The 16,529-nt window shown below is 42.8% G+C and overlaps 2 protein-coding genes across 3 annotated transcripts; both read right to left on the reverse strand.

Moving 5' to 3' along the window:
• Positions 1-416: 416 nt before the first annotated feature.
• LOC120681813 (arabinogalactan protein 1-like) lies at positions 417-1,169 on the reverse strand. Its single transcript, XM_039963434.1, has one exon. It carries the CDS (start codon positions 1,069-1,071, stop codon positions 667-669), a length of 405 nt encoding a protein of 134 aa, XP_039819368.1. The 5' UTR covers positions 1,072-1,169; the 3' UTR covers positions 417-666.
• Positions 1,170-4,627: 3,458 nt separating this feature from the next.
• On the reverse strand, positions 4,628-15,915 carry LOC120681820 (isoamylase 3, chloroplastic-like). Of its 2 annotated transcripts, none has more exons than XM_039963454.1 (24): positions 15,660-15,915; positions 15,466-15,529; positions 15,311-15,385; positions 14,854-15,011; positions 14,237-14,324; positions 13,532-13,768; positions 13,350-13,454; positions 13,032-13,136; positions 12,818-12,952; positions 12,630-12,716; positions 12,446-12,503; positions 11,766-11,829; positions 11,180-11,279; positions 10,531-10,631; positions 10,058-10,109; positions 8,847-8,909; positions 8,150-8,239; positions 7,984-8,056; positions 7,490-7,569; positions 7,297-7,401; positions 7,102-7,200; positions 6,809-6,944; positions 5,434-5,545; positions 4,628-5,207 (listed from the first exon to the last, which is right to left on the reverse strand). In XM_039963454.1, the coding sequence occupies exons 1-23, from the start codon at positions 15,779-15,781 to the stop codon at positions 5,472-5,474; spliced, it is 2,271 nt and encodes a 756-aa protein (XP_039819388.1). In that variant the 5' UTR covers positions 15,782-15,915; the 3' UTR covers positions 4,628-5,207; positions 5,434-5,471. The 2 variants fall into 2 exon arrangements, with proteins under 2 accessions (XP_039819388.1, XP_039819380.1); XM_039963446.1 differs by having other exon boundaries at positions 4,662-5,207; positions 6,809-6,870; positions 15,660-15,912.
• Positions 15,916-16,529: the final 614 nt, after the last annotated feature.

Below are 16,529 nucleotides of genomic sequence, written 5' to 3' on the forward strand. Positions count from 1 at the left end.
GGGTTGTTCGGGTCGGGTGACCCATGCCCAGGTCTACTGCGAACCCCCAGCTGGCCTCCGTCACCCAGCCCCAGCCCTACCCCTACGACTCCACCGCGCCGAGTACAGTAGTATAGTAGGGCGCGTATAATAATAATGGCCTCTGGCGGCTTGCGGACCGCGCCCCAGATCTGGAGCTGCCCAGATCCACGCCCCCGGCTCGTCGACTCGACTCGATCTGCACGACCTCCCCTCCTGTACTGTACTGTACGCATCGCAACACCCGCATCGATCGTCAGTGACCTGGCATCTCCTGGCCTCTGACCAAAGCCTGCGTTCCAAGCTCAAGGACGAGCAACACGATCTTGTGATCCGACGAAAAACGAGCTAAGCAAAATGTAGATACGGGAGTACCAAGTGACAGTAACCGTGGGAGATGAAGGTTGAAGAGGAGGTGAAGATAAATTAACAGGGGATTATACAAATGGGGGATCACAACACCACCGGGGGCAGCCAACCAACCAATATGTCCAAGCCACGATCCTACACAGACTGCAGTAGCAGCAACGCGCACAGATGCCAGGAGTCTCTCCTACCGAATCGAATGCCGAATGGAATATGAAAGCAAAAAATTCAACACGGATAGCAATAGATTACAGCACCGCGGGGGCGGTGCGGGGGTACTCCTCAGTAGAAGGCGGCGGCCACGGCGGCCACGGCGGCGGCGGCGGCCCACTTGGCGGCGGGGGAGACGCCGGCGGCGGCGCTGGGGGCCGGGGGCACGTCGCTGGTGGGCGACGGGGAGGGGCCCATGGGGGCGGGCGCCGGCGGGGAGCTCGCCGCGGGGGTGGGGGCCTCAGCCGGCGCCGGGGCGGCGGCCTCGGGGGCGGGGGCCGGAGTCGCGGGCGCCGGGGCCGGGGGAGGAACGGCGGGGGCCTGCGCGGGCGGAGACACCGGCGCCGGGGTCGGCGGAGGAGTCGCCGGCGGGGGGGACGCCCTGGGCGCCGGCGTCGGGGTGGCGGCCGGGGCCTGCGCCGCCGCCGCGGCGAAGAGCATGGCCATGGCCAGGGCCGCGAGCTGGAATCGCGCCATTGTAGATGTAGCCGCGAGCGAGCGAGCGAGCGAAAGGCTTGAGCTTTGTGAGTGCGGGGCGCGTCAGCCGGAGTGCGTACTGTAATGGTGTCCGGGGCAGCGGAGACGCGCGCAGCTTATAAAGAGGAGGAAGACGAGGCCACGACGCGCGATTAGAAACGCTGCCAGGGGGTTTAGTGCTAGTTTCCCGCGGAGATCAGCCGTCGGATCGACGCGCGACGGCGATCGACGGCGCGCGCTCCGGCTAGATCGCGGCGGGTTCCGGATCTTCGATTGGAGATAGAGATAGATAGAAAAAATAGAATCTGAAAATGATATGGCTACATCTACAATTTTGGATTTTCCTCTTATTCTTGCTTTTCGCGGAAATCGATATGGTCGGTATGTGAGCTGGCCTCTCACTGTATGTCTGGCCGTACACAATCTCATTGAGAGTTTCATGGAGGATTTCATGACATTAAATATCATCACTTTTGCTGACATGGCAAGAAGAGAGAAAGATGGAGTTTTATGAGATGTGAAGAGAGTTTCATCACTATAAAACTCATCTGGTACGGTTATCTAGTTCTCAGTCTATGTATCTGTGTCCATGAAACTCTTATTAAAACTGGCCTAATTTTGTATTTTCCTGGGGTTTGGAAAATGCGGCCACGGAAAATTCTCCTCCGTATGGAACGCCGGGACGAGCCTGTGATAGCGAATACTGTTGAAATGGACCCTTTTTTTTAAGTATGACTCGTTGGACATATGATTGGCTCCATATTTGGTTCCATTTGGCAGGACTGGAATTCCTTTCCCAGTTTCATTGAGAATTATTTTGATTTTTTTATATGCTATACTTTCATTCAGAATATGCCCTTTGTATATTATGGGGAAAATACAAAAACATTGTGCCGCTTTTTTTCGTGAATTTGGAAAAGGAAACTTTAATGCGGCTACACTAGCCGTTGATAAAGTCGTTGGCGCGGCCACTTGTACGTAGTCCAGCTAAGGTTTGGTTGCCTAGAATAATGCCTTCGGAGGGAGATGATTAGCCTGTTGAAACTAATCAATGAAGCCCATGTTCCGCCCACGAATTTTTTTAGTCAGACTAATGGTAAACATACAGTTCATTACTACCGAACTACCTCCAGAGCGGTCGTGGCTTGATAGGGATGAAACGGGACATGAATCACAATATTATTGTAGACATCTCTCTGAGAAGTCCTCTTGGTTCCTGATCGATCGGTTGACAATTTCAAGGAGCTCTTTTTTTCTTCTTCTTTGCATTATCAAACGTGTTCTGCTTGAATGGCAGATGGGTACTTTTGATTTTCTTATGACTTGATCCATAAGATAAATCCAGTGATTTCCAGCCTAACCTCCAGATCCTTCCCAAGGCTAAAGTTGCATGCACTCCTACGCAGTGGTCAACTTGGTCGATGTAAGAAAACTCTGGTGACTTCTCACCTAACCAAACCCTACCAAAATCCCAAGAGTTTCACTGCTTGGTGACGCTGGACTTTGAGCAATTGGGCAAGGGTCTAATTCTAATTGGTTGGATGCCAATTTTTGCAGAGCTAAAATTACAGCAAGTCAAGATATTAGTTAGCTTACTAAAATCATAACATGTCAACGTGTTGTCAAGAAATTTAAGTATTCATTTGGTTTAGTGCCAAAACATGACAACCAATATTTTTTTTCCTTTGTACTAAGATTTAAGAAGCTTCTAGCAATTTGCCATTGTTTTGGTCACAAATATTAAAATGCCAACTTTTAAATATGAACCAATTGATAGCCAAATTTTATTGGCATGCTCTGATTTTGGCTTGGCAAAAATTGACATCCAACCAATTGACTTTAAATGCAGCAACATCTAACCTACTCGATCAAGTGGACAAAGCCTAAAAGCCCCACAAGTCCACGCATCACGAACTCTTAAATTCCTTGCAAAAAAAAACTGTAGAATACGGGCAGATTGGCACTTAGCACACCTGCAAGATCGATGAGTTCTTTACGCTCGACACAAAGCTCAGCAGTTAGTCGCGAGACATGGACGTGCTCCTATTCTGCAGCGGCGTTCATGGAACAACCGTCGATCATGCGTGAGATGACCTCCCAACGTACGTTCCCAATTCCCCGTGCGATCCACAGCATTTTCGGGTGACCGTCGCGCACATCACACCGGCAAGGGCTGTGCCCAGGTTGGAAGATTATTCCGGCCGGCCAGCCGGCCAGTCAGCAATGGCGACGCCGACGTACCAACCAGACCGGACGTACAGGCCGCCCACCTCCCCCGAGCGGCGGCGGGTTCGCGACGTGACAACCACAAATTCACCTGGAGAGTGGAGTCCGCGAGCAGCCGCCATGTCTCCCGTCCCCATGGTGGCCTGTGCCGTCCACGACGGACGAAGTGTGGTACAGTTGGCGTATGGTTGTGGCCCTTGTGGGTGGTGTCGTGGTGACGAGCGAGCATGGACGATTATGAGGATGATGGAATGTTACTCCTACTACCATCTTTTCCCCCCATCCTTTTGGGCTAAAAAAGTTGAATACGCTGACGACCCCCTCGTGATGTCAAAACTACGATACTTGTGGATACCCTAAAGCTGGTTGCAAATTGACAAGTGTAAATTTTTAGTTGGCACATGATCTTCAACGCGCGCATTCTCTTTGGAGGCCGGTAGGGAGACCGGCTTCGCGTTGATTATTACCAAGTACCGGGGTGGTTCGTTAGTCACCGGTGAATGATCAGGATGGGGCTAAACAAGTGCCAAATCCCATTATCCGTGAGGTAAATGGTGGTTAGTACTAACGACCCGATCGCTTTCGCATATAGTACTACGCAAATCATGATGGCAACCGCAGCTTTGCAGGGCGTTAGCATCAGTACCCGCAAACAAGACAGCTAAGTATACGCAATCTCGGCTAAAGGCGTTCGCATCGTTCCACTCGCTTTGTAACTCGGAAGGTGGTTACCACTTAGTACCAGGCAATGAGCCAATGATTAAGAGACCGGGGTGGGGCCTGGGGGATCATTTTATTCGGCCCTCGTCGGAGCTGTCCTCATTGGCGGAGATGGGAACTCGTCACATGGCCGGTTCCGTTCCGGGATCCGCTGGCCCGGCCCGGGCGATCAGCGATGCCATGTTATCTTGTCACGTCGTCGCTGGCTGTACTTTTGGCAGCACTGGGGAGCGCAGGTTTGTGCCCGCTTGGGAACCCCGGTGCATGCCATCCTATTCCTATCCTTCCCCGTTACGATTTCATTGTTTCTTCTCCGCACCAACCGCCGCCGCCGTCAGCCGGACACGGGAGCCTGCCGCCGCGGCCGAACGCGGTGGGCATGCCACCGCCACAAGGCTCCACGGCTGCTAGCAGCCTAGCACAAAGGTTTCAACAGTATGGGTACTGGCATGCTAAATTCCAATTCCAAGCTGTTAAGCACTACAATAAGGAAACTGCATGGTATTTTCAGTCTGAACATGCTGTACCTTGCTGGCTAAGAGTTCATGCGCTCCGTGTGGCCCCATCAGTGTGCAGGCAACCTCCACCAACATGCGTAAACAGAAGAAAGTGGTTCTGGCATCCAGTCTCCAACTTATGTTCAGTACAGGAAATCAAGCTCTCATTACAATTACAGATACCAAACACGGAATGTCTTGTTATTAACAAAACATGAGGTTGTCTGCCATTTGAAGGTCGAATGGAAAAGGATAGAACATTTGTAAATATTAGTTAGAAACAAGACATGCTTCCCCCAACCAGGCCTCCAGTGACTAATAAGGTTCTTCTTGCTTCTCTGTGTGGGGACCATTCGCCATGTGTTGCTATAAATAAGTTCGCCTTGACCAAATCAATTGCAAACATGGATCCTTCCAGTCAATTTTCGTAAAGATTGATCCAACTTCACATAATCAAAGCTTGCTTTGTTTGCAGCACAGTCAAGACTCTTGCAATGGTCAGCCTATCTTAAACCGACTAACCAAAGCTAAATCAACATTATTCTTATGCTTCCTAGAGAATGGCTTGCCTCCACCATACTAAGGCTTTGCCTTGAGCAGGATGCAAGAATAAGGAGCAATTCTATACCCTGAACCTGTGAATGGCACTCCTTCTGGGACAATATCATTTGGTGATTCCAGGTTGGTATCCACCTGCAGAAAGGAAATGAAGCAATAGTAAGCTAACCAAACAGAACTGGAAGTCGAGATAGAAGGGCAAACCGAGATAGAAGCAGCACTAAAGTTAGCCAGACCAAGTAAAGACAACACTACATTTGCAGTAAACAATGCTATAGGGTAACAGAAGCTTGAGCATCATAGGATCAAACAACAAATTACTCAGTATAAACATTTTAGCAGGATCAGACAGTATCCATACCACACGGCTCCAAGATTTATGGTGCGGTGGTGAGGGAATTACAGCATCCACAAAGTACTCATGAGCATTGAATGCCAAATAGATATCTCCACCAGAATTGTGATCATGTATCCTGCACCAGAATCATGAACAAGCAGTTAAGACTCCAAGATTTGAAGTAAAAGGGCATCAGAAATAACATCCAATGGACAGAATGTAACACTTAAGTACAATAAGATAAGAGTAAAATGCACTGTGGGTACATGAACTTGTAGTGTTGTGTCAAATAGGTCTATAAACTTAGAAACCGGACATCTACCCCCTCGAACTTGCGAACCCGTTCACCCCAGGTCCAGTCCGGTTTTGCATGGCACTGTGCGCCCGCGATTTGCTACAGTAAACCCGGATTTGCTACAGTTACCGCGGTTTTGTTTTTCCTTTTCTAATTTATTTCGGCTGAATCTTTGAAAAATCATAATTCTTCGATACAACATCGGATGAAGATGATTTTTATATGAAAATTGTAACCCTCGACGAGATCTACAACTTTCTAGTTTTGAGTTTTTTCATTTGATGAAGTTAAGTTGCCCAAAAAAATTATACAAAAATACAGCACTATAATAATCACGTACTTCTGCTTGTCGCACTAGAAAATTAATATATTTTTCTGTTTGTTGTCAAATGAAGACACTTGTATACTAAAATTTTAGTACTCTAAAAGATCTAGATTCTTAGAGTTTTAAGTTTTTATATTTGAAGTTGTTAAAATATCGATAAAACAGTATAAAGCAGCATATTAAGTACGCAAAAGACGTTGAGGCTTTATACTATTTTATCAACATCTTAACAACTTTAAATGTAAAAACTCAAAACTACAAGAATCTAGATCGTTAAAAGTGTTAAAATTTTGGTATACAAAGTGTCTTCATTTGACAACAAACAGAAAAATATATTAATTTTCTAGTGCGACAAGCAGAAGTACGTGATTATTATGGTGCTGTACTTTTGTATAATTTTTTTGGGCAACTTAACTTCATCAAATGAAAAAACTCAAAACTAGAAAGTTGTAGATCTGGTCGAGGGCTACAATTTTCATATAAAAATCATCTTCATCTGATGTTGTATCGAAGAGTTATGATTTTTCAAAGATTCAGCCGAAATAAATTAGAAAAGAAAAAACAAAACCGCGGCAACTGTAGCAAATCCGGGTTTACTGTAGCAAATCGCGGGCGCACAGTGCCATGTAAGCCATGCAAAACCGGACTGGACCTGAGGTGAACGGGTTCGCAAGTTCGAGGGGCTAGATGTCCGGTTTCTAAGTTTATGGACTTATTTGACACAGCACTACAAGTTCATGTACCCACAGTGCATTTTACTCATAAGATAACTTCCTTACGTGAATGCCAAAAATTTGCTTTCCTGGTTCTCCCAACAATCCTCATGCCAGGTGACATCATTCTAACAAGAAGAAAGGTCTCAGTGCAGTGAAAAACATTTAGGGGGCGGGGGGTGGCTGTGAGGGGAGTTGCACACTGTAAAAATATGGCTAATCTTATCATTCCTGTGATCTGGTTTGAGAGCAGCACAATAGTATGGTTTTTCTTTTTGGCAAACGGGAACTTGTTAACTTCAATGATGCGCAGTCAATTGCAAGAGTAACGCTCAAGAATAAATTAGCTTTGAACTTACTTTGCTGAGAAACCTATCTCGTTTCAGTATAGGATGGCTATGACGGAACTTGATCATCTCCGAGAAAAACCTGAAATGGCCGTCCTTTCTTTCTTCCAACTATATTAACATGGAGATCAGAGAGGAAAAATTAGATTTAAGGCTGTTGCATGCATTAAATAAATTACTAAAAGAAAATCGATATAATTATGTAACCTGGCCCCACTGAAAATTATTTATGTGAGTATCATGTCCATAGCTATTATTGTTTCCATAACGTGTGTGACCATATTCGTCTCCCATCAGCATCATTGGAGTGCCCTATTGTGTGTATATACATCGTAACATGTAAGTCATACACGACTCAGTTACGCATAAAAAGTAACCATGGTAAATCAATAATACAAACCTGAGAGATCATTAATGCCACATGGAAGTTCTTCATTTGCCTCGAACGAAGACGTCTCACAATTAAATCATTTGTTTCTCCTGTAACAGGCAAGAGCACAAACTTTAATAGCACTGGACACAATGTATGATTGAGTGACATAAAACATTTTTCTCCAACAAAAAGAAAAAAAAGGATAAAGCTCCATTACTATGCTTTTGTTTGAAAAGGCACGTAATACTCGTATAATTATTTGGCTTAATCTTGCATAGAAGCTTCAAAACTATGAGTAGTCTTTTTATTTCTGTTGATGAATTAAGCTTAATCCATCACAATTGTTTTCCTGATCACTTTGATCCGAGTACCAAACATTTTAAAAAAATGACACTAAATTATTTGAACAACTTTACAATAAAATACTACATCAGTATTATCCAATGTCAAGAAAAAACATCTCTCAAACTTTGACAATTCCGATATACTAAACAATTTTTTGTATTTAGTAATGCATGTACCTTCAACGCCACAATTCCAGCTATAGTTGTCGTTGCATCCATCACGACCACATTCTCCATTCACATCATTGTGCTATACGATTTTATTCAAATGAGAAAGCATGTTAACACATAAAACACATTGTATATAAGCAATCGAGACCATTGTGTTTCATGCTACAGTTACCTTAGAGTTATATGAAACAAGGTCACATAAAGTAAACCCATCATGAGCAATTATAAAGTTTACGCTATGATAAGGCTTCCGATTGTTCACCTGCCATCCAAGACATCAGAAGATTTTATTTTACAATTATTCACTCGTCGAAAAAATAAACCTACAACTCATCAATAAAGGCTAAAAAAATTCCATGTAGAAAACGAAAATGACGGGGGACAGCGTGGACAGCTGCCTTTATGCTAAAAAATACAACTCATGAACAAAGGCTAAAAAAATCCATGTAGAAAACAAAAATGACAGGGGGTAGCATGGACAACTGCCTGTCCAATTTTAAATGGCATCCCACTAGTACTATGGTTCTTTTCATACAGATACTACCTTTAAACTTTAAGCCTCTTGTTATACAGATACTACCTTTAAACTTTACTGGGAAATTAATATGAATACTAAACAACGGAAATTAGTTTCCGTAACTGTTGATTGGTATGATAGATGTTGATAACTGTTGTACTCTAATAATGGCACAAGATACATATAAACAATGAGTGCAGAGTTTTGACCAAACTGCTCTAAACGCAAAAAAATTGGCAAAATCAAGGTCCCAAAAGCATGTAGCACATAAAACGAAGGATAACCAAGCAAAGCAATATTGTCAGAGCAATGGCTAAAATAACAGCATAGTAAAGAAGAAGCACAAGAGAACCTGGTAGAGATCCGCAGAACCAGAAACACGAGTGGCAAATACCCCCTTCAGACCAGGATCTCCCTGCAAATGTTTAGTGATATATTCGGTCAACGATCATTCCTTCATGATTGAGAATAAGATTTGTAGAGGCAGATGTATCAGAAATCAAAATATTCTGATAGAGTGCAAAACTCTTCTGGTCATCCAGGTCAAAATTTGTCGAAAACCGCTGAAGTGTAAAAAAGTAAACCTTCTGGTTCACTGGTTGCATATACCATCTTTGACTAAAAAAGAAAAGAAAAAAATCTGAAAGGATCCATCTAATGACTTGGTTTATGGTCAAGCACAGGGCTTCAGAAACTAAATACCAACGTATCCATCATATAGAACGCAATCCTTTTCAGCTAATACTAGAGCAAGCAGCCTACTACTAGACGGGCCACATGCATATAAATGTGAACTGGAATTCTGCAAATGAAGCCTGAAACTAGAGACGGACATTCATAAGCAATACAGTTCAGCCAGTTTGATAGCATTGTACTTTATCTCTTCATAAATTTTGCAATGATGATGTGGAACATGATTCTGTACTTTTACTCAAGAAATGGTTGTGCTTAAGAGTTGCGGAGTTTAAAATATACCCAATAAAAATATTATAATTTGGTGATGACACCGATCCCTAAAAGCAGCTGATACGTGATTGTGAGAAAACTAACCCTGACTGGGAAACCCTGTTATCCAATTTCTAAAAGTTGCTCAGACAGGCACTGTTTCAGGCTACCATTTCAGAGCAAGGTTTCGATGTTCATTATCACATAGAGATTGATTCAGAGTTACTTCATAATTTATTAGTGAATAGAATCGTGTTGCGGCGTTACTTTAATCAGCGGAGACTTTTGCACCACATTCAAGCAATGTCGTCATTTTTTCTCACCATTGACTGCTTCAACAATAAACTGAGTTTTCTGTTAAAAATTCTATGTCACGAGGTCATTTCTAGCTGGCACCAGCTAAATGATAAAAGTGAGCACAACTGGAGTGCCAGGCTAAGCAATACATCACCAATGGGATGCTCTATGTAATGGTTAAGGGAAAATGTGTGAATTGCAATTTATGAGCCAAATGAAAAAGAAAAACAAGCATGAGGATAATCTCAATCAAGGCATCAATAGAACCCTTTGATGCGCATATTATAGGATATACTTCTAAAGTCAAGGACACCACAGTACCTTAATAAATCTTCGAATATCATCTCTGTACTGTCCGTTCCATTCAGCCCACCTACAGGACCAGTGGCAAACACATTGCACCTCATTATTTCTAAGAAATAAGTGAAAATTAAGATAGAACATATGATCTCTTAGTGGCAAAGTAGTCAGCATCATCACTTTAAAGGATACTGAAGCATATATACCGAGTCTCAACAGAACAATTTAGTGGCGACATTTCCATTTAGAAAGGGACCACCAAAATCTCATTTGAAAAGTGTGTCGTTCCAAAGTTATTCAAGAGTGTGTAGTTCAGAGCTACAGTGTTACCATCCATGAATCACAATAGAGAAGACATTACTCTAATACTCTTCTGCATTAAATTCATCATAACGCTACTGTAGCTGTATTGCTAAACATTACAAAGAAGAAAAGACGAAATGAACACCCTTTAAGTTCATAGTAAATTCAAAGAAAATATATGATCAAATTACCTGTCCCAGTTAGGGAACCTCCCTACTAGATAAAGGCCACCACAGTCCCAGGGTTCAGCAATGATCTTACACCTAGACAATACAGAGTCTTTGGCAATTTCCTTCAACCAAATAAGTAGACAATCAGATAAAATCATTACGAAGCACATCTCATAGGTTTACAAACATGATTAAATCCATTGGGCAGAGAATGATGCACCATATATTCACCAGTAACAATTTTCTTCAGACGGTGATGGTTAATCAAAATGTTTCAATACAGTAAAGTCTAGCTATCCATTCATCATCAACAATACACATTAAAAAATTTCATAATCGCACTGAAATATGAATTTGCAGTAGATATTTTTCCAATAGACACTTAACCAATTAAAAAATAGGAAGTAAACAAGAAGAATAGTGCTACAAAGTATATACAATTTAAGCTGACTTTCACAATTGGTCTGTCGGAGTTCAGCACAGTTAAATGTGAACTTGTTATTATAGTACAGTAACATTTAAGAATCAATTTCTTGTATTGGCATCAAATATATTAACTTCATTTGGCCAGCTAAAAGGGCATAAAACAGACCAGCAAAGAGAAAACCCATAGCGGGCTATTAATGTCATTTAGAGTTCAAAACTGCATCTACAACTTCAAAAGAAGTACCTTAATGAGTGGAGGTGCATCAAGAGGACTGCCATCTGGTCCACGACAAAGAACACTTGCAAGGTCAAACCGAAACCCATCTATGTGATACTCCTTAACCCTGAAGCAACAAAAACAATCATGCAAATGAGAAACAACACTAGAAGGAAACTGCTATCAGGTAATATATGATAGACAGGTGCATTATCCATCTTACTGCAGCTATTTATGAAACCCATCATACACATGCCAAATGATTGCTAATTGTTAACTAACAAGAGCATGCACTGTATCCTAGATGTAGTTTCATGGACATCAGTGTGTATGAGATACAGCATCTTGGTTTACTTCCTATTTAAGCTCCATATAAATATTTCTATACAATTGATAGTGGGAGTGGACAGATATATATATATATATATATATATATATATATATATATATATATATATATATATATATATATATATATGTAGAAATCAAAGCAACAGGCCACCAAGTACTACTATGAGCAAATATGTGATCAAGTGTTCAGTGAACCTGACAAGTATGCATGAAATCTATACACAGTGTCACAGAAAAATCATATATGTAAGCTCTGCCATACCAATGTCTCAAACTGTCGAGCACAAGCTCCTTGACAACAGGATGGTTACAGTTTAGTGTATTCCCTGTATTCAACCGGACAAAGTATAAAGAGCAAACACAAGTCCTGCTAATTGTAATATTCAGAACATATCTGCAGAATAGAAAACCGACCACCTGGATCTAGAGTACTAGGCCAACATGACATTTATACAGGTTTCCACGAATGCTCAAAAAGGCTTGCCCTATAGGTTGCAGCTCTCAAATCAATGTAAGGCTGTATATCTATATCAGCTTAAAATCGAATTGAGTGACTTTTCTTCACTACTCTAGCAGTTAACATAGCAACCACATTAAGTTTGTAATTTAAAATACAGTCTCCTGGCAGTGTGACAGCCAGTGGAAACGTGGAACATGCATCAAACAACAATGTATCATTAAAAGTCCTTGGCACCAAATTAATAGACAAAGATACTGCTTAATCACCAGAGATACTTGAATATTTACAATAGCAAGATGAACGCAAAAGATATGAAATTAACTGACAATGATGCTACCACCCCTAAGTCCAAGGAAAAGGATACCATGCAAACTGACAGGTTCTACTCCGATAAAGAAGTATCAGATTGCATCCAAAAATATTGACACATAATGCAAAGCAAATCTCAATTTAGAAATAGAAGTTTAGGACCATGGTTTTACCGCAACCCGAGAAGTTCAGCAGCTGAGGATTGTTGTTCAGGTCTAACATGTAATAGACCTGAAAGAACCATGGTTCGACTTTTTTTGTAAATTCATCCAGAAATTGATGAGGTTCTAACATAGGAGTTCTCTATATGGACTTACAACTTAAATGATAGGACATGTAGCAACAATCAACAATCACCTTGTTATCAATGCCACGGAAAGAAGTCATATAAGGGTTAGCATCGTCAGCTTCATTTGTATGGTTGTAAACAACGTCCAGAATGACCTATTGAAAAAATGATTATACAATAAATGTTTTTTGGTCCAGGATGTATGTTAAAGAATGCCCAGGAAAAAAGATTTACCATGCATACAAGATGTCAATACCTCAATTCCAGCATTATGTAATGCTTTGACCATCTGCTTAAGCTCTTTGGAAGCAGCCACCGGTCCACCACCAGCGCTAGCATAACGACTCATGGGCGCAAAAAAGTTGATTGTAGAATATCCCCATGTATTTACCTTCCAAATGAAAAGACGGGGTATCACTCCACTGATCAATGTGAAGGGCATTATGCGTCAAAAAGTTATCAAATTTTACCATGTGGTCCCTTGGGTTAGGGAACCTCTTGAATTCCAGTTCATCAAACTCAAAAACAGGGAGTAGTTCCACTGCATTAACGCCAAGTTCCAGCAAATGAGGAATCTACGAAACCAGAACTATTTCATGCATAAGTCATTGAAAATCAGAATGGGAACTGGAAGGTAGTTTGCGTTCAATATCATGTACCTAAAACTAAATCAGGAGAAATAACAATTTGTAATAATAATTGCAGGTGATCTTACTAAAGTAGAAGTGAGGAACTCTGAAGACCAAAAAATTTGATGTGGCTACAAGTGACAGAATAGGTAATCTTACTTTGTCAATGAGACCAAGGTAGCTCCCGCGAACAGCTGGAACAAGCCCGCTTGACTCATCAGCAGTGAAAGCGCGGACGTTCATTTCATATATAACAAGATCTGACTAGATTAAAGAACCAAAAATGTGGTGAGAATTACATGTTTGGGATATTTGTGCACTATGCTCAATGATGTTAATACCTCAGGCAAATTAGGAAGCCTATAATCATCACCCCAGTCAAAAGGAGAGCTATCGAAGTCATAAGTTCCGAAAAACTGACTTGGCTCCTCTTTGTCAACCCCAAAGTATTTTCGACCAGAAACTAATTTTGCATAAGGGTCCAGTAGAATAACGCTGTCATCAAACCTATGACCTTGTTGCCACCCTTGAGGGCCATTAATGCGATACCCATAAAGAACACCAGAAGCAGGCAAACCCTGAAATTAAAAGAAAGACAGAGAAGGCTTCTTTAAGATTGACAAACGAGGAAAAAAACTATAATCACAGTACATAGAAGCAAAATGGATAATTTAAGAATAGATAGAGTACGTACGAGGAGAAATGTTAAACTCGGCACCACAACAGATAGGTGTGAAATATGTTAGAACTGAGCAAGCGAAAAAACTTATTTTGTGAGCCAATAATCAACAGTTGTTTCATCAACAGGTAAGAACAAGCTCATAACACAAGACCGGCACTTCAGAAATATAAAATGCATCCCATCAGGTATGATCCCTCCCAAAATGGAGGTTATATTTATAAAATGGAACGGACATTTGAAGATTAATACATCAGAAAAAATATTGTAATTATCGTTGCATTAATATCAGTCCACAACAAGTTGAAAAAAGAATAATGTGCTTATCTCCAAAGCTAACAGAAATATAAGAACTAAAGAAAATTACCTCCACGGACACATGCCATATATCTCCTGTTTTGTTCTTTTGGCGATCTAAAGCAAACTCGACAATTTCCGCATCATTTTGGGTGCCTCTAAAATAGGATTACAGAAAGTCATAAGTTTACATAATAAACATGCAATATTACTTTGGAGCATATTAGGAATCATGAACTATATCATTCCTTGCGCACCGTATCTGTTAATAACCCATCAATTATGGCTTTTATTTGGTCTGTTCATATGTGATTCTTTTTATTTGGGGAGAAGTGTGGGTGAGGGTGTTCATTAAAAGCATTTTACGTTTCAGTGTGCCTAATGCACCCCAAAACACAAAATAACATGTAGCAAGCCGCGCAAACAGTATCGCCATATCTATAAGACCCTCAAACGTGACTAGACTGACTAACCAAACTTTGACGAAAAGTCCTAAAGAAAGCACCTATGAACAAATGACATTAGTGCTAACTAAAACTGAATGACGAAGATTAGGATTCCAAGGCAGGCAGGAAACTAAGTAGGTTCATATATGAGGGGAAACAAAAGTTCAGTGAACAAGCAAATAGTTAGGTCGAATGACGCGGAAAGTAACATCACAACAAAGTTTTAGGGGAGAAAATATACCTCTCAGGAAGTTTCAAACAAAGGGTGACAGAAGAAGCATCCTGTGAGAATATCGCAAAATTCAGCCCCCCATCAGCTTGCGACACTCCGAGAGGGAAAGCTTTTCCCCAAGAATATTTCAAGGGCATTTCACTGTCAGATGCCGTGTGTCCCATTTCCTGTAGTTATAAAATGGATAAACATTATCCCCAAAAGAACATATGGTTAAAAAATGGATACTATGCTCAGAAGCAAAATTCAATTTCAGAATAGCAAAATATGGCAGGATACAGCTTATAATTACAAAGCACATTTGCATATAGCAAAGTTTTACTTGAATGGTACAAACCCATCACATGAAAATGACCACGATTATATCAAGCAACACAGACAGTGGTTTAACGGTTCTATGAACCGTACTATCGCAGTGCTCTACTACACTAGAATAGAATCTCTGGAGCATGGTGCGATTAGATACCCTGATCACACTTCTCGCCGCCTTCCCGCTCTGCGCTCTCGCCATTGTGTTCCGTGCGGCGTCAAATCTCTGAACCTGCGCCACCACGAAATTCCCTTGGATCCGTCAATCCACGAATCAGCGAGCCATGACAATATCACAATCGAGACACCTACCTTGCCGAAATACCCTCCCGCTCCTCCACACCAAGCCGCGATCCCGAGCTTAGTCGCCGCCAGGCTGCACGGAGCCAACACGCGGTCAGCAGTCAGCGCCAGCCCCAGCCGCGCCACGAATCGAGAGAAAAAATGCAGCACGAAATGAACATCCAGCGAAGGGGTGGTCGAGGCCGGACGGCAGAGCCGCTCACCGATTGCCGAGCGCGGGGTGGCGGTGCGGCCGCGGCAGCGCGCTGCTTCGAGTGGCTGGGGCGGCGGCGGCGGCGGCGGCGGTGGAGCGCAGCGGGGAGCGATTCGTACCGACGGAATCCATCCAAGCGCGGGGGATTTGAGGGAGGAGAGGGAGCGAGCGCGGGTAGGGGAATGGGGGGCAGTTATAGGGGTGGCTGCCCCTAGGCTCGCGGCTCTCGAGGAGACCAGTGGGAGTGGGGAGCGGCGGGGAGGAGACGGAGGCGGTGATCTCACCTTGGGGAGCGCGCGCGGACGGGTCGGGGGGTGAGCGGAGGGAGTCCGGGCCTCCGGGGGACACGTGGTTGCGCATGCGCGGGGTTGGAGCGGGCTCGGGTGGGATAGCGAAGTGGACGGACGACCTCTCTCTTCTGGCCCGATCGGGGGCCCGTCATGTGTTTCTCGGCCCCTCTTTTGTTCTTTCTCGCTCTAGATTTTTCTTTTTGACGCGATGTACACGGATATACTGTACATGATACATCCACCATTTGTAATCAGTATACAGGTATTGCCATGCTGTTAAAAGGATTCCGCAATTGGGAGATACTGGCTCAAGGTTGGAAGGTGTTGGCTTAGTCCTCCAAAGGGAGGCGACGTCACCCGCTGAGTCAGATTTTTTGCTGTGCTGGAAGAGTGAGAAACATCAAAAACATTTCGCTGGCGATTAAACCGTCGCTAGCTGGTAGCACGCCCCCAGTAAAAAGTGAATTTGTGCAGCACCGAGGCGGAGCTCCTCCAACCCATGAGAAAGAAGATGAGTAAATAATTAGTGCAGCTGAATCCCACATATATTAATAAAAGATAAGTTGCTGGATAGATTTTCTCTAACTGCT

Source organism: Panicum virgatum, chromosome 2K (genome assembly GCF_016808335.1).
Source record: "Panicum virgatum strain AP13 chromosome 2K, P.virgatum_v5, whole genome shotgun sequence".
Lineage (NCBI taxonomy): Eukaryota > Viridiplantae > Streptophyta > Magnoliopsida > Poales > Poaceae > Panicum > Panicum virgatum.